Source organism: Aythya ferina (assembly GCF_964211825.1).
Source record: "Aythya ferina genome assembly, chromosome: 10".
Classification (NCBI taxonomy): domain Eukaryota; kingdom Metazoa; phylum Chordata; class Aves; order Anseriformes; family Anatidae; genus Aythya; species Aythya ferina.
Window position 1 is genome coordinate 11,135,133 of NC_140306.1, and position 25,753 is coordinate 11,160,885.

The 25,753-nt window shown below is 59.8% G+C and overlaps 1 protein-coding gene across 3 annotated transcripts in view; it reads right to left on the reverse strand.

The window, feature by feature from the left end:
- Positions 1-25,753, reverse strand: part of PLXNA1 (plexin A1) — a 105,270-nt gene that overhangs the window by 45,004 nt on the left and 34,513 nt on the right. For all 3 annotated transcript variants that reach the window (XM_084531520.1, XM_084531518.1, XM_084531519.1), the window contains exons 4-10: positions 21,310-21,450; positions 18,876-18,976; positions 18,205-18,328; positions 15,938-16,091; positions 15,205-15,304; positions 7,113-7,227; positions 1,175-1,375 (exon numbers count right to left, since the gene is read on the reverse strand). In XM_084531520.1, the coding sequence (XP_084387646.1) occupies positions 1,175-1,375; positions 7,113-7,227; positions 15,205-15,304; positions 15,938-16,091; positions 18,205-18,328; positions 18,876-18,976; positions 21,310-21,450 (936 nt within the window). The remainder of the gene's footprint in view (positions 1-1,174; positions 1,376-7,112; positions 7,228-15,204; positions 15,305-15,937; positions 16,092-18,204; positions 18,329-18,875; positions 18,977-21,309; positions 21,451-25,753) is intronic.

The following is a 25,753-nucleotide window of genomic DNA, read 5'->3' on the forward strand; positions in this document are numbered from 1 at the left end:
AAAGAAAGACAGCTTCTTTCAAGCCAGAACTATTTTTTTTTTTATTTTTTTTTTTCTGCCTTCTGTGAAGCTGCCCTGGGCCTGCAAACAAAGCCTGCTGCCCGAGACCTCAGCCCTGCCGAGCTGCTGCTGCCCATCACGAGGACACGCAGCCTGCAATGATGCTGGCCCCTTTTTCCAGCCATTTCGCCCCGCTTTTGGGACCTAACCGGCATTTTTGAGGTCAAACGTCCAGCCCTGTTAGCCCAGGAGAAGGCGGCTGCACTTTGTGCATCCAGCTCCTGGCTGAGCGCAGACCCACCAAGAAAATTCCCAGCTGGCAGCTCAGGATGGGGACATTTCACCCCCCAAGCATTACCACACAGGGCACGGGGCTGAGGCAGCAGGCTCAGGATGCTCCTCGTGCCCAAATGCTGCACCCTGGAGAGGCTCCTGCGATGGCTCCTAAATGTCAGCGGTGCCACCGAAGGCCAGGGGAGCGGGGATTGGTGCTGGCGTTAAGCTGCAAATGAGCTTTCACAGTGTGAGTGATGGAAAACAAATTTTAAAGGGATTAAATCGGAGGGAGGAGGGAGGGGCTGGCTCCATGCTGAGGAGGAAAGGTCGGTGCAGAGCCCAGCGGGGCACTGAGCAATGCCACCTCCCGGAGGGCAGAGCCATTAATACCCCGGATCTTTTTGCTCAGGGGCTTGGTGCTCCCCGCATGGGACCAACACGCAGCAGGGGACCCACACTGCTTGCTGTGGGGCTGCAAAACCCCGTTTCATTTAGGGGACACAACAACCAAGCTGGGCAGGCATCAGGGAGCAAACTCTAACAGCAGGGAGCGAGCGATGCACCAGCGAGCTGGGATGCAGAGGGAAAGGGACAGGCAAAACTGGCCGTGGCCCAAGCAACTTCCCTCAGCTTCCCAAAACAAATTTCCCTGGAAGCATCCCTAAAGCCTGGCGGGTCCCAGGTCTCAGTGGCAAGGGTGTCGACCCCATATGGAACAACCAACAGCAGGCAGCATCCTCCCCGCACACCTGGGAGCAGGGCAGCGGACAGCAAGGGCTGCGAGCTCCCCCCTGGAGCCCCCAAAATCTCCGTCAGCTGCCCCAGAGGGAGCAGCCTGCCAACGAGGCGTGTACGGGGCAGGGAAACACCGCAGGATCTCGTGCCGTGGGTCACTCACCGAGGTGTTCTGGCACTGGATGCTGGTGCTGTTGAAGCGCAGGGCGGTGACGCGGGTGGTGCTGCCGGGGATGTGGAAGATGCACTCGTAGTTGCGCTGCCCCGACTGTGGCTGCGGCAGGTTCTTGGCCGTCAGGGTGATGGGCTTCACCACCCCCACGGGGATGTAGATCTGGGTGGAGGGCAGGATCTGCGGGCAGTCCTGCAAGGAGAGAGAGGGGCAGAGATGAAGTGGGAAAGCTGCACGGCCTCCCCTAGCAGCGGGACCCCCCGCCTTGGCCAGGCAGGGCCGTGCGCTGCCAGAACGCCCCGACGGCCACCCCGAGGAAATCCCTGTGTGCACCCAACCCCAAATGGGCTCCTCGTGGCTGCTCTGGCCTCGACACAGAAAAGGAGACTGAAGAGGAGCCTTGTGGCACAGAACTGGGCGTTTTGGGGCAAAATGGCTGTAACAAGACAGGCTTTGACGCTGGCATTGCTGTCAGTAGGTTTCAGGGTAAATACCCACTGGGTACACGCCGTCAGGCTTCCCTCTCAGACATCACGCAGCCTCCACTCCCCTTTCTCCATGAAGGGACGGACAAGGCTTTCCCCCCTGCCCCTCTGCAACACCACACAGCGCTCTGCAGTGCGTTTTGCTGCCGTTTCAAACCGTGGCCAGCTCGAAGCAGCCTCACCCCAAGCAGCCTGACCGCGGGGGGCCCAAAAACCAGCACCGCCAGCAAGGGGATGATGATGACTCCGAGCCAGGGAGGAAGGCGAGGGCAGGGAGTGGTCCCAGCTCCCTGGGGAAGGAGCCATCGGGAGGGCAAAGCGAAGCGCTCGGCTTTTAATAGCCGCTGGCGCCCAGCTGCTCCGGGGGAGCCGCGAGCTGCGTGCGCAAAGCACAGGGGAGCAGGAGGGAGCAAAAATAAATGAGCTCAGGCAGAAAAAAAAACAGCTCCGCGTCCCCGACGGATGCCACTTCGGCAACAACAGCCTGATGCAATCCCACGCCGGCCTTGCAGAGCCTGGCGGAGGTCTCGCACCCACAGCAGCGACCCCAGGAAGCAGCAGCTTTAAATAACGGGGCACTGGGGAACAGCTCGTGTTAAAATGAGCTGGTCCCAAAACAGAAAGTGCTGCTGCTGCCCAGGGCACGTCCAGCCTGTGCCACCAGAAACCACGTGTGATTGAGGCTGCCCAGGTGCCTCCTGCAGCCACTGGCACTGTGCTGGACCCTGCAGAGCCGCAGGCTGAGATAAATCCATCAAATGTGGCAGAGAAATAAAAAGCAATTGTTTTGCTTGGCGAGTATCGACAGCAAACCCCAACTCATTTCACTTTTCCAGTTTGCTGTTCCTCTCCAGCCTGCATTCCCCAAAAGCACAATTTTTAAGGGGAAAAACCACTTGTCCCCAAATTGTGCTACGCAAAACAAAAGCCGGGCCAGGCTGGGGACCCTCAGCACTGTCCCTGTCACGACTGATCCTCCACAAAGCAGCACTGAAGGTGCCCTCGATTACAGAAACACGGCTTGCTCTCCAACCCCACCACCTCCTCAATTTCCCATCACTGGTGCTCCCAATCCTGCCAGGGCACTGGGTACCTCCACCTGCCCTCGTGCCCACCACGGCTGCTCCCAAGACCCCCGGGAGATGCAGGGAAGGAGGCAGGCACAGGCATCCCCCCCCCCCACCCCCGATGCAGGCACGCGGGGCGGATTTGCTGCCCGGCGCTCTGAGCCGGAGCCGAGTCCCCCCGGCTACGTCACTCGCTCTGCATCTGCCGGCTGAAGCCAAGTGTCTCATCCAGCAAAAATTTCAGCCGGCTCCAAAACAGGAAGCACCTGGTGCTGGTGGGTGCTGGGGCAGCGCTGCCCAGCCCTCGGGGTGGCAGGAGGGGTGGGGGCACTCGGACAGCTCATTTCCCCTCCGAGCCCTTCGAGCAGCTGACGACGCTCGCCCCAGCACTGCCTGTCACTTAAATCCCTTGGAAATGTCCGATACTCCCCCCGTCCTGCAGAAACCAGGCCTCTCTGCACATCCCTTGCTTCCAGGATCGGGGAGCTACAACGTGCTGGGATGAGCAGACAGCAAGGCACCCTGCCCCCGCCTTCCCGAGCGCTGCACAAGGCAGATTTGCTCCCATTAAAGATGTTTTCCCAGCTGGTTCAGGACATTACGAGGGCGCCAAAGTTTGCTTGGAGAGCTGAGAGACTGAGCCACGCTGCAAAGCTGTGGTTTGGGTTTCTCTGACAGCTCCCGGCTCCAGCTGCAAGGCTGTTATCACCAGCAGGGGTGCGATGAGGGCAGTCTGGGGCTGGCCATGACCCTGGCTTCCCCCTGCCCAAGTTCCCGGTGAGCAGGGTTGGTCAGGGAGCAGCTGAGGGGCACAGCAGGGGCACCACGGGGACATTCCCAGGAGCTGGGCACACATGGATCAGCTGCAGCAGCAAGGCAGGACAGCTATGGAGAGGTGAAGATGGATGGGGAAGGGCACTCGCCACCATCCCCTTCTCCTCCAGCTGCCCGAGCACCCGGAGGGCCGGACCTCTTCCCAACAAGGCACAGCTTTCTCTGAGGTTTTTGGGGTCCCCCGCCAAGTCCTCCTGTGCTCGGCCGTTCCCATCAGCCAGGGGAACAAAGAACAACCACGAGCCTGAGCAAAAGTGCTCAGTCCCCGCAGGTCACAAGCCTTTCGCCCCCAGCGGTGGCTCCACATCGGGCAGACACCGGGAACGTCCCCGGAGAGCGACTGCTGGGGAAAGGGGAATTGGGCTCCAATCCCCGATCACACCCACAGCCACCACCGGGCGCTGCAAGCAGGGACAAGCGAAGAGCAGCCCATGCTGCTTCGTCATCCCTTCCCACCCCTTCACCCCCCGGAGGAAGCCGCAGAGGGCCGAGAGCTCTGGGAAGGAGACGTAATCAAAGGCTGCGGAGCTGAGGGCTGGAAGCCACAGAAGCCAGCAGGCAGGGACATCCTTCCTGCTGCTGCCGTTCCCAGGCAGATTTACACGCCTGGTGGCTCCTGCCCACACCCCAAAAGAGCCCAGTTACCCCAGTTACTTTCAGGGGAACGTCCCAGGCATGCCCAGGACGGTGCTGCGGGTTTGCATTTCCCAGCAGAACACCCACCTCCCTCCCGGGAAAGAAAGGAATGACGCTGCCAGTGGGAAGCAGCAGCTACCGGGTTAAGCTCCACTATTAACAGATTTTCGTGCCTTTCCTGACCCGTGCCCACCACACTCAAACCAAGCGAGCTGCAGACAGACCAAATCCTGCTTAAAATAACTCTGGGAGTTACACATCCTGCCGGCGAGGCTCGGGCTGACCGTCCACTGTGGGTTTGTGCAGCGGTGCTGTGGTCTCACACCGAGTCACCCCTGCCCACCGCCAGGCTGCAGGGCCGGGGATGGGGCAGGATTTCGGATCTCAGCCCAGACGGGCAGCCCACAGATGTGGCTGGGCCGAGGGTGTCCGGCCAGCCCTGCCAGGAACTGCTGAGGCCGCACCAAAGTGCAAACGAGCTGCGCCAGGCTCGCCAGACCTCAAGGCAGGCGCCGCTCCAGGTCCCAGGGTGACCAAGAGGTCTGCCGGGGGACAGCTTACCCTGGAAGTGACACGAGTCCCCTGGGAAAGGTGCCTGTGTCCCAAAGACAGCACACCGGGGGTGTTACCAGCTGCGTTGGCTTGGAAGGGACGGGGGAAGAGCGCCAGCACTGCCCCCCGTGCGCACCAGCGCTGCTGGGAACCGCTGGCGCTGAGCATCCTCTGTTTGCAGAAGCTGGCTGGGAAGGCAACCTCGAGGACAGGCTGATCCCTCGCCAGATTTCTTCAGGGCACAAGCTGGGAGAAAACAGCTTTTTCTAATCTTCTCGTGTTACACAATTCCCCTTTGTGTGGGGTTGCCGAGCTGGGCTCCTTCTGGCCCGTGCATCACGCGGGCCGTGCGGGACACGCTCGAGCACCGATGAGCGCGATGCAAGCCCCTGGCACTGGGATAAAACCACGAGAGAAGCGAGAGAAGGTGCCAAAACTTGGGAGTTGGCTTGTCTGGGGTGGAAGGGACGGCAGAAAGCCATCGCTGCTCTCACGTCCCAGCAAGTCCGAGGAGCTGGGCACGCAGAGGTGACATCCCGTGGGCAGTGAGGGGACAGAAGGGGCTGTTCAACGAGCGGCGTCCCCTTTCCAACATCCTCCTGCTGCTGTGCAGAAATGGCAAGTGCCGAGCCCACCTACCCACACGTGAGAGCAGTCGTTGGGCTTCTGCAGCTCTCCAGAAGGCTTTGCTCAGCTCCACGCCCAGAGGAATGATGTTGGATCCAGCACAGCAGGTAATGCCACCGTCTGCTGGAAGGCCACCCGCATCCTTCGCTCCTGAAGCCCGAAGAGGTGCAGGGAGCCCAAATCTTCTCCTGTAGACACAGCAGCTCCACGCAGAGAGGCAGCAGGTCCAGGCATCCTGGTTTTCCACAGGGAATGGCGAAGAACACATGCAGGGCTAGCCCCAGCACGGGTGAAGATGCTGCTCCATCCATCGGGTCCCAGCACACGAGGAATTGTGCTGCTGGTGGCCACGCACCTGCTGAGTGATGGCCCAGCTCTCCCGTCCCCTCCCGGAGGGCTCGAGCTCCTCAAGTAATGGCAGAGGCAGGCAGGATGCAGGGGGAAAATTGATTGTTCCCTGCTGGGAGCTTGATCTGTTCCAGTGAGGAGCCCAGAGCAGCTCCAGAGGCAGGGTCAGGAGGAGAAAAACAGCACGTGAGTGATATGGCTGAGGGCTCCTTGGCCACAGGCGGTCCCATCCAACTCGAAGCCCAGCACTGAAGCATGGGGACACGGAGGACAGCAACCCCGATCCAGAAGGGGACCCAGGTCCTCACCAAGGATGAAGGGAGACATCGTAAGGCACAAATACCACGAGATCCACTCACAGACGTGGCTGCTGCTCCTCCCGAGCAGACAGACACAGCGGGAGGCTTGCTCTCGTGCCAGCCAGGACGGCGAAGTCTTGTGAGGCTCCTCAGACAGGCCTCTTTTGTTCTTTGTTCCCAGGAACCAGCCCTGGCTTGGCGGCCACCACGGCACAAGCTCTGACGGAGCTCAGAGCCCGAACAGCCAGCGTGGGGGAGGTTTCTCTGAGCCAATTTGGCAAACGCCCTCCCCAGGCCACCATCCCCTCGCACCGCTCAGCAGGGCACTGCCGCCCCGCTCCCAGCACCACGCCTCAGGCAGCACGACTGGAAACCCAGGTAGGCTCAGCCTGAGACACCTCCTCTGGGTTTGGCAGCCTCAGGAGAGACTGTCCTCCCCAAAACTCTCCCTTCAGGACCCACAGACACACAGGTTGCTTGCCAGACCTCGCCAGATCCAGCCCAAGCAGCCAGCGATGCCCTGGCAGGTTGCAGAGTCAGGGAGCTCCTGGAGGTGCCCCCGTGAGCGATGGATTTCCCCAGCTGATGGCACAGATGCTGTGCAGGATAAACCCCCCCAAAGTAACATGCTTCTTTGCGAAGTATTAGAGACGAAGAAGGCGTGAGGTGCAGCAAGATGGTTTGTTTTACGGATTTAAACCTTCCCCACTCTGAAAACAAGTTGTTCTGCAATGACAATTCAAGCTTGCTCCCTTCAAAAACATCAAAGGAAAATGCTTAAGCATCTCTGCCTTTGTTTTTCACTTCATTCAGCCTAAAGTGCTTTCTGACTTAGCCCAGATTCCCAAACAGCCTCTGCAGTGACACTTCCCAGCTCACACAGCCTCTCCCCGCCAGCAGGCAGCCCCCCAGCTCTTCCCACAACTCCCTCCTCGCTCCCCAGCACCGCGGGCACGGCCTGCGTGGGAAATGAGGCGGTGGGAAAGATTGGGAAAACGCTTTTCCTCTGGCTAAACCCATCCCTGAAGGGCAAGGGGCCGCGACGGGACAAGGGGAGGAGAGCAGAGGTGGCTCGCCTTACCTCGGAGAGCTTGACGCGCCCCTCCAGGAAGGAGCAGTCGGCGGCGTTGTGGGTGCAGATGTGCCGGTACTTGCACCAGTGGCAGGGGAAGGAGCCGTTCACGCAGGACAGGCAGCTGTGGAGAGAGCAAAGCAGCAGCGTTAGGTGGTGGCAGCAGGGGTCGAACCCCACAGCAGCTCCAGGGCCGATCCTGTGGGGCTGCGTGGGGGCTACACAGCACCACGAGGTCGCCTGGTGCGTAAAGGAGCGGGTTCGAGGCCTCTCTCCCCACAACCCCAAGGGATGGCAGAGCTGTGCACCCAGCAATTTGCTGCCCAGGCTGGGCAGCACCAAACGGGTGCTTCGTCTTTCCCCCAGCGCCCACCACGCTCCCCGTGCTTGGAGGAGCTGAGCCCATCCCTCCCCGCCAGCCCTGGAGGGGGCCGCGCTGCAGCTCCAGGAGCTGGGTTGTGGTGTGCTGAAAGGCAACCTTAGCACCAGGGCTCTCAGCTGTGGGGAGAGGGGGAGGAAGAGCCAGCTTAATGCACACTCATTGAGAGGAGAATGAGAAGTGGCTAAAGGTTGGGGCAGATTAATGGCTGGGGACTGTGGTGCCTTTCAGCCGCGCACAATGCGCCGCGTGTGACCTGCTCCCACCCCAAATGCTTCCCTCTTCCTGCATAGAAAGCCCGGGACGGGCACCCCAAATCCCTGCCCCTGCATCCTTTAGAGGTGTGGGGACAGCTCAGGGTGCCCAGGCACCCGTGGGGCTCTGTGGGGCCGCAGCTCCCCGCCCGGGGGCTTCACACCCCGTTACATCCACAGCGCTAGCTTCCTAAATCCATGCGCACACGCTAAGGAAATATTTAATTAAGCTGCTTGTAAAGGGGGCTGGAAGTCATTTCCATGTTTCGCTCACATTTTCACTTCCAAATGAACAGCCCTTTTAGCTTTACCCACAAATATGCTAATTGAGATGCTCCTTATGCAAATATATGCGATTTTATTTCAGCTGCAGAGATTCGACTTAAAAGCACAGCCGTGGCCTCCTAGCTCCGCTTGCTTTGATGGAGAGAGGTGCAGGGGGGGCACGGGGGACACAAAAGGACTGCTCCTACCCCTGGGTCCTCGCCCTGAAGGGCTCAAGCACACAACCTGGGGGGCAGGTAAATGGGGGACACCTCCACCTCCTATCTCGCTCCCTGCTGGCTGCTTCTAACCAACTGGGTCGCTTTTAAAGCGATCATTTTCAGGGATGATTTTCAAAGAGCCCCCGTAAGGGCGCTCAGCACACACCTCTGGCCCCACAGCACCTCAGGCCTGTCCCAGGGAGCACGGCCTGGAGGCCGAGGTGAGCCTCAAGCACCCAGGTGCCAGGCACACGGCTCATTAAACCCCAGAAACCGACAAAAAAAATAAGGGACTGTGGGCAGGAGAGGCCGAGCTCCAAGGTCGGGCCCCGTGGAGGGGCCGGGGATGTCCCGGGGCGGCCGCTTGTCCCCGCGGGCTGTTCCCCACACAGGAGCAGGCTGCTCGGCAGCACGGTGCCATCTGTGCTGTCTCTCTCCTTCCCACGGTCAGGCTCTTCTCCCTCGTCACTCCTCGCCTAAGAGGCTTTCATCACTCCTGATAATTAGGGGGAGTTTCTGCCGCCTGTGCTGAAGCCCCCCGCTCCCTGAAGCGAGGCAGGGGGAGCCCAGCCAGGCACAGCACCGACACACGGACCCTTGGGGACCCTCGGTTTGCTCCCCTCGTCCCCAATTCCTTCCCCGGAGCCCTTACAGGGACTGGGGAGAGGCGAAGCCTCCAGGGAGGACAGGAAAAAAGGAGGGAACCTCGGCTGTGCTCCCCTCCCTCCTAACACCCTTGTGCACGAGGAGCTGTAACCTCTCCAGGATTTCAGGCTCGCTCTGTGCACACATTCCCCGTCCTAAAACAAGCCTGGGCTTGCTGCCTGCCATAAATCCTCCCCCAGAACGAGCCGGCAGGCGGCTCCCCACCAGCAGCATGGGGACGGGCACAGCTCTGGGCAGGCTGGGGGCAGCGCCGGAGCCTGCCTGCAGCCTTGGTGCTCGCCCCCCGGCTCACTGCCAGGCTGCCTCGAGGCCTCCTGGTGCTGCTCCCCTCGGGTTTCCAAACCAATCTCTGGCAGCCCCAGACCTCTCTCGGTCGGAGAAGCCAGCGGGGAGCGGGCTCACCGCCCCCTGCCCTTCCCAGCTGCCAGCCCCAGGCGTGCCACGTGTGCCTCACCGCCGCATCGGCATCCAGGCGGCCTGGGAACGCGGCCGCTCGCCTCTCTTATCTCCGGCCTGAAAGAGCTGAGAGCTCTCTCCAGTGCTCCGAGCGGAGAGGGAAAGGCAGAAAACAAAACCGGCATCCGCAAGAGTGAGATAAGGCTGGGCGAGCAAACAAGAGAGGGAGGGAGAGAGGGGGAAGGAGAGGCTGGCTAAAGGTGAACCCACCAGCTCCGTCCACCCCAGGAGTGGGCTTCAGAGAAGCAGCAAGGCAGGGGAATAATCCCGTGCTGAACAGGAGCAGCGTGTTTTTGGGGGAAGGACACAGCACAAACTGAGACGAGAGGGGCTGAGTTCAATGACACCCAGTGCAGAACGAGGGAGGGTCACGGAGAGGGGAACGACGAACACGGCGCTGGTGCAAACAGCATCTGCGTGCGCTCGCCACACACCGCCCACGAGCCCCCAGGCTGCTCCTCAGACCTTCTCCTGGCAAGGAGGATGTGTCCTTAGTGGATAGCCAGCTCCAGCACAGCCTGCATCTGGAGCAGCAGCTGCACAGGGTGAGGGGCCGAGCTGCAGCACTTGGGGCTCTATATCCATCGCTTTGCCCCAGGGATGAGGGGAAGCTGGAAGAGCAGCGGGAGCGGGCAGGCAGTGCCCCCAGCCCCTACCCAGACCCCCACCACGAGGCAGACCCACAGCAGGAGATCTGCTCTCACCTCCCTCCAGCCCTCTCTGCCCATCTCAAACCACCAGCTTGCTGCTCTCCCTTTTTTGGGGGACTTTTCCATCCCTGCTGTGAAGGGTTTTGCTCGGGGTCCTGCTCACGGGTACATGGGTTGGGCACAGGAAACCCACTGCATCCACACCTCTCTGCCTAGAGCTTGCAGAATCAGGCCCTGAGTTTTAAACTCTTCAGAAGTAACTCGTTTGAAACACACGGCCAGGCTGCACCAGCCCTCCTCCTCGCTCACAGCAGAGGTGACCTAGCAGAGGTTATCCCGAGCAGTCTCCGGTGCGATCCTGTGGGGCTTCCCACCTGCCCTAGGCTGGGAACAGGCGCAGATCTGTTACCGCCTCGCAGCTCAGAGGTGGTAAAACACAGACACACTTCGTGAGCCGCCCGCAGCCATCTGTCCGTGCCGTGGAGGAGAAAGCATCTGCAAGCATCTGGAAATCAGCAGCCCTGGCTTTGCAAGCTGCTACCGAGCGTGCCGCGGGCAGCCCAGCCGGACAGGAGCCTGGTAACAAGGCTGGCACCGTCCCACGCTGCCACCAAGGGACAAAGCAAGCGGCCGGCGGGCTCTGCGGCACGGCAGGCAGGCGAGGAGAGCAGCCCCGCTGCTCCCAGCCCCTGAGCAAGGCATTAAAATCCCATTTGCCTAATGGGGACTTATAGGGCCAGCCCGACCTGTGCGACGGGGCTGCCCTACTCGAACACAGCAGTCGCATCTCTCCAGCCAGGAGAGATGCCTGCACGCTGCTCGAGATGTTCAGCACCCTCGGGGACGTTCAGCACCCCGGCACCACAACCGGCACAGCCATGAGGGCAGTACCACCATTACCCCATGGATGTGCACGAGCACAGCACAGGCATTCATCGGCACCAATTTCAAGTCTGCCCGGCTCCCCTCTCTCAGCATCAGTCCCCCTGACCTGGGATTTTTCTCCTTTGCCTGTGCCACCGCCTGGGTTTTGCTTCCATGCCACTTGTGGCCACGGCTTTGCCTCTGCCCACATGCCGGGGGCATTTTGGTGACGTGCCAGGCACGCCACAGCATCACACAAGTGCCAACACTCGCATCCTCCTCCCCACCGGCTCCACTTGCCAGCCCCCAGGACCAAAACGACGAACCCCGACAGCGGTTAAGAACCCAAATTTTCCTAAGGGAAATCCAGGCAGCAGGCATGGGGGCAGTGGGAAGAACCACGTCTCGGTTGTCCTTGGGAACAGCTGGGTTTGGAGCCTGTCGGAAACAGGGACTGGATGAGGGAGCTCTGTGCCAGCCCCACGTGGGCTCTCTCCAGGCCCCCAGCTCTGCAGCTCTCATATCCCGAGGAATTCCCCTCTCCAGCGCTCCCCACCCTCGCCCTGCATTGTTCTCTGCCTTTGCAGGGGGATTTCCCATTCACCCACCTCCCTGCGCTGGAGGCAGGCGGGGAGCCTGGCATGGAGGCTTTATCTTTAAAAGGGATTCATTTCCCAGAGAATGCTTTGAAGAGGGAGCTTAATGCTTACAAAGACAACCTCCACATCTGCACACAGGCACTCCGGCCACGGGCTGATTCATTAGACTATCAAAGCCACCGAGTGGTCTTCAATCGCCTGCGCCTGATCAATGCCCCATAGGAAACCCCCGAGGGAACCACGCAGGCCTCCAGCCCGGTGCTCCCCATCCCCTGAACCCACAGGGGCAGCCCCGTGAGCTGGCGGATACCCTCCTGCATCCCTCTCTGCGAGGGACCCCAGTTTTCTGCAGCCAGCTCCAGGTTTCCTCTTCTCCACTCAGTGCAGATGGTGGCTCCACCAGCAACCCCCTCCCCGACGCACAGACCTCCAGGAGAAAAAGACCCAAAACCTGGAGAAAAATACCCCAAATGTCACAACCTGGAAAAAATCCTGAGCCCCAAAGGAGCTTTCCAGGTGACCCAGAGCAGGAGGAAAGCCCTCCCCAAGGACAGGATGAGCCGTCCTTCCACGCACAGGAGCACTCCACGTGCTCCGTAGGGCACGAGCTGGTGACAGGGGTCTCAGTGCAGATCTAGCACTCTCCACTTCACATCATCCTGCCAACCCTTAGCAAAAAGCCCCCTGTTGAGGAATTCAGGAGCATCTGACCCCAGCCAGCCAATGCCCCTGACCCAGGCACACCCCCTGCACATGGAGCAACCGGTGTTTGCAACCAGATCCCTCCCTGCCTCACGGCAAACACCGACACAGCCCCTGGACAGAGGAGCTCACCGAGGCATTATGCAATAGTTTTACCCATCCTCAAACACCCCGTGGCCTCAAAAGCCTGCTGAAATTCCTGCCTGCTACGAGGAAAGGCTCCGCGAGACAAACCCCCACCTGCCTCCTTGGCTGCATCTCCGCCTCCTCGCAGGCTGCGGCAGGAGCCGGGCGCAGGGCTCGTCCTCGTCGCTCTGAACGGGAAACGATTTGTTTTCATCGCAAACAAACCTCGCTCATTTTTCAATCACGGCAGGCTCTGCCTCCCCGCTCACCCTTCGGATCCAGCAGAGCTAGGACAAGGCCCTGCTGCGGGGCTTTTCTGCAGGAGGAGCTGGAGCAGCCCTGGTGCAGTGCCTGGTATCCCCAGCGCACCCCTCTCCGTGTTGTTACACCATTTATCATGATTTCTGCCCATTCTGCATGACCTGGGGATCACCCACATCAGGCAGGCTACCAGGAAAAGGGGACTGAAAACACCCCAAAGTCACAGCATCATCTCCCTGCAAAAAGGGGCTGGTGCCAAAGGGATCCCTTGCTGCAAGCAGCCAGCTGGAAGCGTCCTGTAAATGGACACAGCGCTGCTCACCCCCTGAAAACCACGGGGCATATCAGTCCCAAAACAAGAGCTATCCTGAGAATCTGAGTCTGTACTAAGTATTTCAGGCTGCAGGTGTTAAAAAGGGGAAATCAGAGAAAGAATGAGGCACCTGATGAAAGCCTGACAGGCACTGGGAGTTGCGGGAAGGCGCCTGGAACAAACCCTTTCCAAGGACTTTCTGCCTTGGAAACGCACGGGGAGAGCTCCAAAGCCACGCAGGTGGAGGAGCATCAGCTCCCCAGGAGCTGCTCCAGCAGAAGAGCTGCCTTGCAATTCCTCTCTCTTTCCCCAGCAGTTTGAAAACCTCGCCCAAACATTTCATCCTCGGCTGAGGAATGAGTCGACGTGCAGGCCTCTGGCTCCCAAGCCAAGCCAAGCCAAGCCGCCCAAATGTAAAACGAAAACATAATGCACGGTCATCAGAGAACTCCACAGGAAAAACATTAGCCTCGTGGAAAAGCACATTGCTCCTAATACAGAATTTATCAGGCTGACTTATAGATTTTCCTCTGCAAAATATGAAACCTGGATCTGAAAGGCTATTAACTCCGAGGAGATCCATTAAAGACGCCTGTCTGCAAATGGTATTTAAAAGTATTGCATCACCCCCGAGATTGTCGTGCTCTGTGGGTATGATTCGAGTGCAGGTCACATCGTTAGAACTGCCTCCAAACCCTAAAATTCTTGACGTAAAGAAAATAATAATAATGTTCACCAGCCTAGAACGTGGACTTTTCTATCAGCTCCAACCGGAGCCCATAAATATTAATGCATCCATAATTAGCCTTTTTAAATAATGCATCCAAAATTAAACATCAACGCGGTAATAAATCAGTCAGGGCTCTTTGTTGTAGGTTTGTTGGGGAAGAGGGGGGTGGGTTTTTTTGCTCCTGTGTCAGGCACATAAAATAAAATAAAATGCCAATTCCCTCCCCAGCCCTTCCCGCTGGACCAAAACGCTGTGGCCCTCGTTGGGCTAATCCGATCCTCCTCGTGCTTAGAAGTCTCGTTTCTTGCGTTTAGAAAAATAAAAGTCGCGTCTGCTTTCTGATTTGCAAAATAATGACATGCAGCCACCCTGAGCCAAAGCTGAGCTCATGTTATTGAAACCGCACGACGTGAAGGGAGACAAAGCTCATCTCGGGAGGCAAGGTGAGTGCGAAAGTCAAGTTTGCAAACTCCCTCCCCTCCCTCGCTCCCCGGAGTAAATCCTGCTCCTCGTGCCAGCGCAGGCAGGGCAGAAACCCCGGGGCTGCGATGCACAAGGCTTGCAGCGCCCCACTGCAGTGGTGACAGCTTCATTTTGCTCTCTCACCTCGCTATCCCCAGGCCTTTTGGAGGAAGGCCTCGCTGCACACCCCCAGCCGGGTGCCTGCACATCTCAGCTGCCTTCCCCTGACCCACGCAGGAACCGCAGCTCGCTCGCCAAACCCCCGAGCCAGGCTGGATCCTCGGCAAAAAGCTGTCCCAAAGAGATCCCTCCGCGCTTGCTTATCTATAATTACTGATCAGCCCGAGTGCCACCATCCGTGGGAGGCTGCTGGCAGGAGAAGGAAATTGCTCGCATTCTCCAGCTCCAAATCCTTTGCCCGAACACATCCCGGCATCTCCTCCGGCGTTCCCCCGGCGCAGCCCTCTCCCCGAGCACGCTGCCCACAGCTCCTCGCTCCTAGAAACCCCAGCCACTGTGCTTAGACAGCACGTCAATAACCCACACCCCCTCTGCTTTATCCCATGCACATCTCAGACCGCCTAAAAACCCGTATTTGAAGCAGGTTTCAAGGCAGCCTGACGAGAAAGCAGATTCACAATCACTTCCAGCGAGGCAGTGCTCGGGTGAAGGCCCCAGGACACGCAGCTCTGCTGGGACATCCCAGCTCCCTCTCCACACAGCTGGGCAGGAGGTAACCCCACAGGAAAACACAACTCTCCTTTTGCATGGCCAAGTCTCTCCTGTTAACTGTTTGCAGGGATAACGAGCCGCTTGGCATTTGCAGTCACATGGACTGCTACCGCCTGCAATGCAGCAAACTCGCTTCTTCCTCCAAAGCTTCTCTCAAACCCAAACCCCCTGCTCTTAAGCGAGGTTCAGCCCTGATGCTGCGTGTTCCCACGTGCCCAAACCAGCTGCGGGCTCGCTGGTCACTGCCCCAGCTGACAAGGGCAGGAGGAGGAGGTTCCTCGCTGCCAACGCCGCTACACTCCACCGCTTCCCTTTCTTCTTGCAGCATCAGCACCCACAGCCTGAGGGCTCCGCGTGCCCACGGCTCCCGCTGTCCGACCCATCCGTCCCCAGAGCGCGCTCACGAAGCCCAGGTCACTTACGACTGATGGACGCTGCAATTGTAGAACACAAAATCCACCGAGGCAAACTTCTTCCCCGTCTCCTTGGATTTCAGGTAGAGCTTCACCACTCGCTTGTCCCCTGGGAGAGAGCAAGGCAGAGAAGGGCGTCAGAAAGGACACAGCGCGCAGCCAGGCATTCAGCACAAGGCTGGAAGGATCTGGGCAACAACTCCACGCATCCCAGCCAACTAACAAAACCTCCACACCTGGAAATACAAGGAGGGTGCCCACCCACACCCAACCAGCCACCAAATGGGTCAGCAAGGCGCAGGCACAGCACCAAGCCCCTCCAGCTAACTGCAGCTGTCAGCATGGAGGCAGCTGCCTGGGGGTGTGCCAGTGGTGCTGGAGGGGAACTTAACAGCTTTGGGGGCAGCAGCATCCTAAAGTCTGTGGATATGTGCAGTACCTCTGCCCAGAAATGGTCCACAGCTGGGGAACGAGGCCGGCGTGCCCCATAATTAGTAGGACTGCCATGCAGATCATGGCAGTGCCAGCATGTAGCTGTGCCATGGCTTGGATGAGAGCAAGGAGCTTAAGAAGCAGCAGCAGCAAAGCCCTTTTCCTCCGACACCCCCGGAACCCTGCTCAGACCCTGGGGATCTCTGTCACGGGAGGCTGCCCTCCTCGGCGCCTGGCTATGGGACAGCCACCAGGACAAGGTTGGCCTTGGGTTTTCTTCCAACCCCACACCCAAGAGACCCGAGCTCACCGCGGCCCCTGGTGATGGGGATGACGTCCTTGGCAGAGGGAGAGCTGCAGTAGATCCTCCCGTCCTCGATGCGGCTCTCGGACTCGGTGAAGTCTTCGAAGGAGCAGTTGACTCCCGCCGAGAGGTCTGGGACGTTCCAGGCCTGCAGGACCAGCTGGGGGAGAGAAGGCAAAGCATTGCCCCAGGAAACTACCAAAAGGACTCCTCTGTGGCTGCTAGGAGCAAGCACAGCCAACAGAAAAGACCACGGGGGTGCCAGCCCTCCGCCCTCAGCCACACGTGGTGGGGAGACCTGCCCCAAGGGAGCACCATCCACCTCCAGGACCTCCCCAGCCAAGCCAAGAGCGCGGAACGACGTGGGTTAAAGAGTGAACAAACCACAGCCTGACATCCTCTGCCCTCTCCTGCACCACGAACCATTACACCTCGCCTCCCTGCAGAGCCCAAGCCCGGTGTTTGGCTAAAGCTCGTTTCAGAGAAAGGCATCCACTTCTGCAGACATCAAGAGGGGAGGAATCCACCTCTTCCTTTGCAAATTCATCGCCGGGGTCAGCAGTTCTCGCTTTACAAAACGCTCGCCTTATTTCTCATTTGAATTTTTCTCAGCTTCCAGCCATTAGTTCTTGTTATGCCTTTCCTTGATAGATTAAAAAGCCCTTTAGTCCCTGATATTTGCTCCTTGTAAAGGCACTTATACTCTGTAATCAAGTCACCTCTTAATCTTCTTTTTGATAAGCTAAGCAGATTGAGCTCTGGAAGCCTCGCACTGGAAGGCATTTTCGCCAGCCGTCAGCTCATTTACATGATGTTTACCGAAGGGTTCAGCCTGCTCCTCTAAGCACTCACTCCGGCCCCAGTGCCGCGTCCCGGTGTCGATCGCACCGGACCCCTGCGCTGCACCCAGCCAGGAGGCACAGAAATAACCACAGAGAGCAGAAAAGCTACGAGCTCAAAACCCCTCTGTGCTCGCAGCCTGCCCCCAGGAGCCCTTCCTGACACAGCACGGCCCCGGGATCCCATCCAAAGGCACCGCTTTCCAGGACATCTCTCGAAAGCCAACCTTCCTCCTCGAGCTCTCGCTCTGGTTTTGAGGTACTGGCACCAAACCCACTCCCTCTGCCACACCAGCCCCGCTCAAACCCCATAGCTCAGCGTGGGGATCACATCCCCGGCTCCTTGCAGTCCCGGTGTCCCCTGCAGATCCCATCAGCAGCGACCCCACATTTATTTCCATGTTACCAATGACACCGCGAAGGGCGGCCGAGCCGCGCTCCGATCCCCGCGGCAGCCCTTGCAGAGCGCTTGCCGCTCAGTGACAATTCCCCTCTGACGACAACTTGGAGATCTGTCACGGAGCCAGTTCTTAATCCACTTAACACGTGCTTTATCAATATTGCATAATGCTAATTTTTAATCAGGATGTTGTGTTGCACCGAGTCAAACGCCTTGTAGAAGGCTAAAGACATCACATCCCCGCAGTCCCTCTTCTAATTCGAGGCATAATTTCATCAAAGAACAAAATGTGGTTTGTTTGACAGAAAACCACATGGACTGGCATTAATTACGTTCCCATCTTTGATTCTTTATCTCTTGTATCCTGCATCTTTTTTTTCCCCACTAGTTTTTCCTCAACCCGGTGTCAAACCAAGCCAACCCTAACCATTTGGCCATCCCCTGTACCCTCCTTGCACCTGGACAGGAAAACGAGCCCCTCCTCTGCTGCCTGGGCTTTTCTCAGCGTTCCCTGATTTATCCCAAAGCCGCTTCTGCAAGCCAAGGAATGCTCTGGCCATCTCCTTCAGGACTCCTGAGTGCCAGACATCCAGACCTGGCAGTTTGTGAGAGTTTATTGCTAGTATACGCTGTTTCGCGTTCTCTTTACAGTGCTAATGGCCTGGAAAATACTTGGTGGAAGTACATCATCCCCTCCGTCTGCACAGACGGGGCTGCGCATCTCAGCCTCGTCCCAAAATACCCACTGCTGGCCGCTGTCAGAGACAGGATATCGAGCTAGATGGATCCCTGGCCTACACACGGCACTTCTCATGTTGTTATTTATATTACGGAGAAATATTTATTGCTCCGTTATGTCTTTTCTGAATAATAATCAGCCGCTCTATTACCCCCATCCAGCACCAGGCCAGCCCTCATCAATCCCCTGCACTTTGCTCCACTTTATTCGCATCGCACCTCCCTTCCCCTTTCTCCCTCTTTGCCGTACTCTCGTTATTTATTTTAATTGCTGCCTGGGCAGCAGGGGTGCTTACCGGGACCTCCGACATGGTGACCGAGATGTTTTTGGGCTGGACGGTGAGCTGCACGCACTGCCGCAGGTCGGAGGCGAAGCGCTGCGGCTCGTCCGCCCGCTCGCAGCGGTCCTTGCGCGAGCATCTGCGGGGGGACGAAACGCGGTGAGCAGACAGCAAACAGGCTGTGAGACACCCTGCTGCGGGACAGCGTGCCCGGTGAGGGATTTTATCTGCTCAAGGTCAGGCTAGGAGCTCTGTTTTCCCCTCGTGCCAGCGCCTCCACCCCGCACGGCCGTGCCCACCCCCCTCTCATCTCGCCCTGCTGCCGCCGTGCCCAGCGCACACGTTCACAGCCCGCGATGCTCCATCACCTCCCACCCCGGGCACCTCGCCTGTCCTCACGGAGCAAACAACTCCCTCCTGCTGCTCTTTGTGCTTTCCGCAATATTATTTCATTACGGGAGGCGTTTTAATTAAACGGAGGGAGAGCAAACCGTGCGTGCGCCGTACGGCGCTGGCTGAAACAGGAGGAGGCGAGGGGCTGGCACGGCCCTAAGAAACCCCTCGGGGGGCTCCAGACCCCATGGCCAGGTGCGAGGACCAGGACAGACCTCCCCAAGGAGGAAAGCAATGGGGCTGGACACGGTTTACAGATCTCTGGGGCTGCAGGAGCAGCCCGTGGTACTCACATGTTGTGGAGGACGCACCAGCCGCAGTGGGGGTCCCGGGAGCCCAGGCACAGCTCGCAGCTCTCGTACTGCTCGCAGCTCTCCACCGGCACCCGCGTCACCTGCGGGACGAGGCAGGGAGTGAAGGAGGGGACGGGCTGCTGGGGACAGCAGGGACAGCAAGGGGTGACGCTGCCCGGCATCCCTCCTGCTCGCCGGGCTCAACGGGGCACAGATCCAAGCGGGGAAAGGCTTGGACATGACACCGTTGGGTTTGGGAGCTCTGCACGGACAACACCTCCTGGCTGGCCCAGCAAGGCCAGGACGGGGAAACTTTTCTTTGCAGAGTTTAGGGAACGGCTCAGCCCCAGCTCCCAGCTCCTCCTGCACACCCTCGTGGCTGGCAGCCCCGCTCCGAAAGGGTTACGGCTCCTTTATTAATTGCTCCTCCACATTTGATTAAAATCCCCTCGTTCTCCGAGCCCTTCGAGCTCTGTTACAACTGTTCATTTAATTACTTTCCAGCAGCACTCTGATAACACCACGCTGTTGTAGGGAAAGGAGCAGTTTTTATTAAGGAGCAGGGAGGAGAAGCGGGGGGACGGGGCGGGGGCTCGGGAAGCTGCCCCCACCCCTTCCGTGCCTCAGTTTCCCCCCACTGCTCCCATGGGGCAGGATTTGCTCAGTGGCATTCCTAAAACAACCTCTGCCACCCAAGAAAAGGGGCACGGTCTCAGTCAGGGGACCTGGCCTTTGTCCTACCAGGCCAGGGGACGGGCTCGGCGTGATGTGGCCTGGCACTGCCCTAGCCTCAAATTCCGGAGCCCAAATCCCCTCCCCGCCTCACCTGCAAAGCCCCAGGCTGCCTGCAGCAGAGCAGAAAACAGAGACAGGAACTGGGAGGAGGAGGGGAAAGGCTCCGCTGTCCCCGTGGGGCTGTCTAGACAAACACGAGGCCGCTCTCCAGCATCCTTCTCCCTCCCAACCCCCGGGCGAGCAGCCAGGAGACCTGCCGTGCTCCAGCCACCGTCCCACCCCTGTGCCCCTCTCCGGGCAGGCAGGCATGGAGCTGATGGGACTCGTGGCTACCTGGACATCCCCAATGATTCCTGGGCAAGGACGCCCAAAAAAAAGGGCTGGGGAGCTGGGCCACCAGCACAGGTTGGTGATGGGACCACAAGAACAGCCCCTTGGGTCCCCCGATCCTTGGAGAACAAGCAGGGAGCTGCCAGCGTTGGTCTCAGCTCCATCCTCCTCCTCCTCCTCCTCTTCCTCTGCCACCCAGGCAGCGTGTGGGAGGGAGACGGGACCAGAGTGTGGCCGGCGAGGCTGTGAGCACCCAGCCAGCCCGGCCCCACAGCCCCAAAACCTGCCACCGCCGCGCGGCACAAAGCCCTGACGCAGCAGGATCCCGCTTCCCCCGCCCCGGCGCCTGGCAGCCCTTTGATGGATTAACTCGTAGCAGCAAGCTCCCCGGCGAGCCTGGGATCACGCCATCCCCATACGGCCAAGCTAAAACTCACCACGAGCCCCGACCGTGCTTCTTGGGTCGGCTCTGCACCTCTGGATGGGTGCGAATTTGGGGAGGCAGAGGCACGGGCGGAGGTGCGCGTGCCGAGGTTTGAGGGCACGCCAGCTCTGCTGGCTCCAGACAACGTCCCCCCTGCCCCGAGGTGCAAAAGCAGCGAGCCCAGAAGGGAAAAAAGCTGCTCAGAGCAAGGAGCTAACCTGCAAATCCCTGCTCGGGGAGGGAGGGATGGAGCAGAGGAGGTTTACGGCCTCGCAGCAGGGAACGCAGCTCGCTGGAAGGGTCGGGCAGCCCTCAGTCCCCAGGGGATGGGGATTTCAGGCAGCTGCTGCTAAGGATGAGTGCCTGGGGCACAGACGACGGGGAGGAGAGGAGCAGCAGGGCAGTGTCTGGGAGCTGGTGCCTCCGGGCAGTGTTTCTGCACAGGGGAGCAGGGAGGAGCTGCACATCCCCAGGCGGCGCGGGGACAAAGGTGACCGGGCGGCTCGGCAGCAGCTGGGGCCAGAGCCTGGGGAGCAGAGCCATTAAGAAATGGAAGGCAAGTGACCTTCTGGCAGGGCTGGCGGGGTCTGTCCCCAAGAGAGACACCAAAGGATGGAGAGGGAAGCACAGCACCAGCCCTCAGGGCAAAAGCAGCACGGGGAAGAGACGCACAGCGCGTCTGGGGGCTGCCACCCGCACAGGGAACAGGAGCACGTAGCAATAGGATGGCTTTAGGGACAGCACCCACCACTCCATGCTCACCTGCCTGAGGCTCAGGGCACCCTCATCCGTGCTGCTTTGCCCCACCGGGTGCCTCGTGGGCAGCCACTGACTCCAAAAAGGGCCGGATCCCCACCAGGAAGCTGCCCCAAAACATCCCCCAGACAGGCGCAGGCTGAATCCTGGGGTCCGACGAGCCGAGGGGCTGCAGCCCCCTCCCCTTACCTGCTTCTCGGTCATGGCGTAGAGGTGCTGGCGGTCGGGGCTCAGCACCAGGTCTCGCAGGATGGAGCTGCCCTCGTGGGCCACCACGTTCTCGTACTGCAGCGCCTGGTGCTTCCTGTCGGCCGGCAAGTCCACCAGGATCTGCGGGGACAAAGAGGGGGTGAGCACGGCCCCGTGCACGCCTCGCACCCACCCCGAGGTGGGGAAACAAGGAATGCATCCCCCTAGGGATAACAGGGGCAAGCCACGGCCACCGCAGCATGGCAAAGCAGCACAGAGCACAAACATCTCAGCCCTCTCCAGGAGGTTTCAGTGGCAGATTTCTGCTCTCCTTTGTGCATGTCACCACCATTCCCATGTTTACACACATCCAAAATCCTCACCCTGCACATGACTGCACCCAACTCCTCACCACCCCGCTCTCCCCACCCTAAAGAGCCCCCCCAGAGGAGCCTGGCCTTGCTCAGCCGTAAGGCCAGCAGCTCGCAGGCAGCACCGCACCGAGCGCTGCCATCTCCCCATCCACCAAAGGAAACGCTCGGGGTCGTGGCTGGGGAAGTCCAAAGGGTCTCGAGGAAGCCGAGGGTCAGCAGAGGTCCAGAAAGCGCCTTTGTTCCTCGAGCAGGAGCGTGGCAGGGGCTCTGATCCCATTAGGGCTCGCAATCATGTTAAGGAGCTTCCCAAGCGGGCCGGTTCCTCGCTGCACCGGCGCTAACCCCGTTGGGAGGCACTTCGGGGCCGGCAGCACCCACCGAGCAGGAGCCGAGCCCCGACAAAGCTCTGCTGCTTCAGAGACCCCAAACCTTCCCAAAACACATCCCACCCTGATCCTGACCCCGCAGCCCCCCAGCGGGGCCAGACACCGGTGTTTGCAGGGTTCCCAATCAGAGGCTGCGGGGCCGGGCGAGCAGGATGGGGCTGGCGGCGCGCAGCTGATTAGCATGGAAATGTATGCGGCTCACAAACAAACCGGGGCCCGTTTAATTAGAGCGGCGCCTTTGATTCACCGCCAGCCTCCTGCACGCACCAGCCCCGGATTATTTTTAGGCAGTTTTACAAAACAAATGTATTTAATTAAGAAAGAGACCCCTGAGCAGCCAAGGGAGCGCGGCGGGGCGCGCAGAGGCCGCCCTCGCCCCACGGGACCTGGGTGCCAGCCTCGCAGGGGGAGACACAACTTTTTGGAGCCCTCAGCACAGCCCCAAACCCCCGGTCCTTGCTGTTCCCCCAGCCAGGACCCCGTTGGGCATTTTCCCACCAATCCCACACCCCCTTTAGAGTCGCTCCCCTCCCAGCTCTCAGCCTCCCCACCACAAAACCCTGCCCGAGCTCTCCAGAGGGACGGTGCCATGGCAAGGTGACAAAGGCACCTCTCCAGCCCTTTTACGGGCCGTAGCTGCAGCAGGGAGGAATCGATGTAGTTTTACCCTGGTCCTAAAATAGATCTACGGGGGGATGTTGCGCCGGCAGTAATTTTTAACTAGCGGGGTAATTTCCCCATTACATTACTGCGCTGCGCAGTGCTGGGAAAGAGAAAGGGATGCATTAAAAGAACAACAGACGTGAAGCACTTCCAGTTAATTTGAGGCTCCAGGAAGAGCCTCAAATAATAAATAAAGAGAGGACCTAAAAATAATGACTGTAGTCAAAGGGGGCTGGGGCCAACACATTGGGGTGCTCTGGAGGGGGCCGTGTGGCCACCCCAAACGTGCACACATGGGAATCCTCCCCTCCGGCACCTGCTGCAGCTCTGCGGGTCAGGAAAATGGGATTTGGGAGGGTTGGCACGGGCTGTTTGGGCCATAATAGAGTGGTTTCCCAGAGACATCTCTTACCGGCACAGGGGTGGCTTCCCCTTTCCTCCCCGCACACCCGTGCCCACCTGCGGGGCCGGGGGAGAGGATGTGCAGTAATCAGAGCAGCCCCCTCGGAAGCACGTGCCTTCCTGCCCACCCTGCTCCCCTTCCCACCCAGGGGAAAACACAGCCACCGGGGGAAAAAAAATAAAAATCTATTAACCTTTCTCCTCATCCTGACGCTGATATAATTACCCAATACTAATAATTACCCACACTAATTTCTCACTCCGGATTCCTGTCCTAGCTCGGCTTCCTCACGCGATTGCGGCCGAGCCGGCAGTGAGAAGGCTTCGGGATGGGGCTTTTCTTTCCCATGGGGCTGGAAGGAGCCGCGTGGTGGAGCCTCCCCCCACCAAGATGGAGATGCAGGAGGCACAGACTGGGATTTTTGGAGTCCCCGTGGCAATGGGGCACCCTACAGAGGCAAGAAGAGCCCACGGTAGTGGGGCTGTTGCCTCCTTAAGCACCTGGAGGAGACTGGAGGCACGAAATTACAAGCTGGCTGCTTGCAGGAACCCTATTAAACCAGGGCTGGAGGCTGCTCTGCAGGACACGGGCACACGCTGTTCCCACGGCCACACAGCACAAAACCAGCCCAACTTCCCTGCAAGCTGCACCGGGCGGCACCGCACGGGGAGAGGTTTCAGGAGCAGGTCCCCAGAAGGGCGCAGAGAGGGCTCCCGGGGGTGGTCTCAGCTGGAAAAGGGAGCTCTGACCCTACCCAGCTGCTGGCTTGGGGACAAGAAGGTCTCACCAAGGTCTCACTGCCTGGCTACGAGGCGCAGGGACAGCGGCACCGGCCAGCCCAGCTCCTGCCTCGAGTCCAAAGCTCCAGCTCGAGCTCAGCTCTCCTTTGCCACCACACTGCTGGAGCGCCCAAATGCTTTTGGCAGGGCCACCCCGCGTCAAGCACGAGCCAAGAGCCTCTGCCCCACGGAGCTGGCACTGTCTGACACCACGAGGCGCTACCAACAGATGGAACGAGCCACTCGAGGGTGGAGGACACCACGAGAACCAGGTCACTGCCTTGTACTCACCACCAAAAATTCAATTGTGGGCAGAAGAAACGCGCATCGGAGGCCAAACGCGCTGCGCTTCAACGCCCTGAACTTCCTCATCTGTTTCCACTTTGCCTTTTCCCAGCCCACGTGGCCTGTCCCTGGTCCTGCACAACTCCACGAGACCGCAGGCTGAGACCCAAAACCAGTGGGGAGGCAAAAGGACCCAAACAAGTCATGGTGGCAGAGGGATGGCTCGGCCCGCGGCGGCGCATCCGCTCCCCAGGCAAGGTGCCCTCCGGGGCAAATATGCCCCAAGAGTGGCCACAACCATTGTCAAAGTGACACGGGGAAACCCTCCCGACGTGCTTACAGGCACCGGCAGTGGGGGAGAGGAGAGGACAGTCTGCCTGGCCCACGTTTTGGAAAGAGGGGCGATGAGAAGGATGAAGAGCAGCAGCTGCGAGCAGCCCAGCCCCGGCTGGCGGCCGCCCAGCGCCAGCAGCGGGTCAGGAGGGGACGGCGGCACAGGACGGGGCTCCGCAGCTCGGGAACGCCAGGTGGAGAGGGAGAATGCACAGCCGGGCAGGGAAAGCAGCCGTGAAGATGCCAAAGCTGCTTTGGGATTTAACGAGCAGCAGCAGGAGCCCCACGCGGGCGGCGAAGCACTGCGGGATGCAGCGCCTGCAAGGGGCGCACGGAGATGGTGACACAGGGACGAGCTGGTGCCACCCGTGCCCCAGCGTGGGGACAACTCATGAGCCCTCCACCCCGAGGGAAGAGGCAGCTCCTGAGCGGGGCTCTCCCACCCCAGGCTCCCAGCGCTGAGCTCGGTGCCGAGCGGTACCCTGCCGACCCCTCCTCTTGGCACGAGAAGTGCTCCGCGCCGCTTTGTGCTCTTATCTGCAGGCGGCTGTGATTAATTCTCAGTGGCTGGCAGCAGCTACAAGAGGAGGGCGCTTTCGCCCGCCTGCCACACTTCAAAGGCAGGGACTTATCTGCCTCAAACACACTCCGCAGCCTTTTCACGGGGACCCTTTCCAGTTCCACGGGGCTCGCGCGGCGCTGACAGGCGTCGCCAAAGCAAGGCTTATTTACGGGAGCGCATTTCAAAGCCTTCCCCTTCCCTCCCGGCGCTCCGGACGCTTGCTGGGGGAGGCAGCAAGATGCGAGCCCTGCACAGGCAGCCCCGTGCGGCTGCTCTGCCAGGGATAGGATGGGGAGATGCTGGAGGATGCCACAGTCCCTGCACCGTGAGGTCTCTGTGCTGCGCAAAACACCTCCACGAGGCCAGGCAGGAGCTGCTCGGCCCCAGCCACCTCGGGGTGGAGGTGACAGCTGCCAGGAGCGCCACCAAACACCGCTCAGACATGCTCAGGGCAGGATACGGAGTATCCCATATCCAGCCTGGGGGCCCCATGGGGACATAGAGCCCCATGGGGGGACAGCCTGCACGTGGCCTGGGCTCACCCCGAGGCAGCAGGCGGCACACGGGGGGAGCTGGGCCCCCCAACACCCCCTCCACATGCCTGCACCAGCAGCTGCCACCCCCCACGTGCCTCTCTCTGGTTTCCAAAAGAGGGAGAG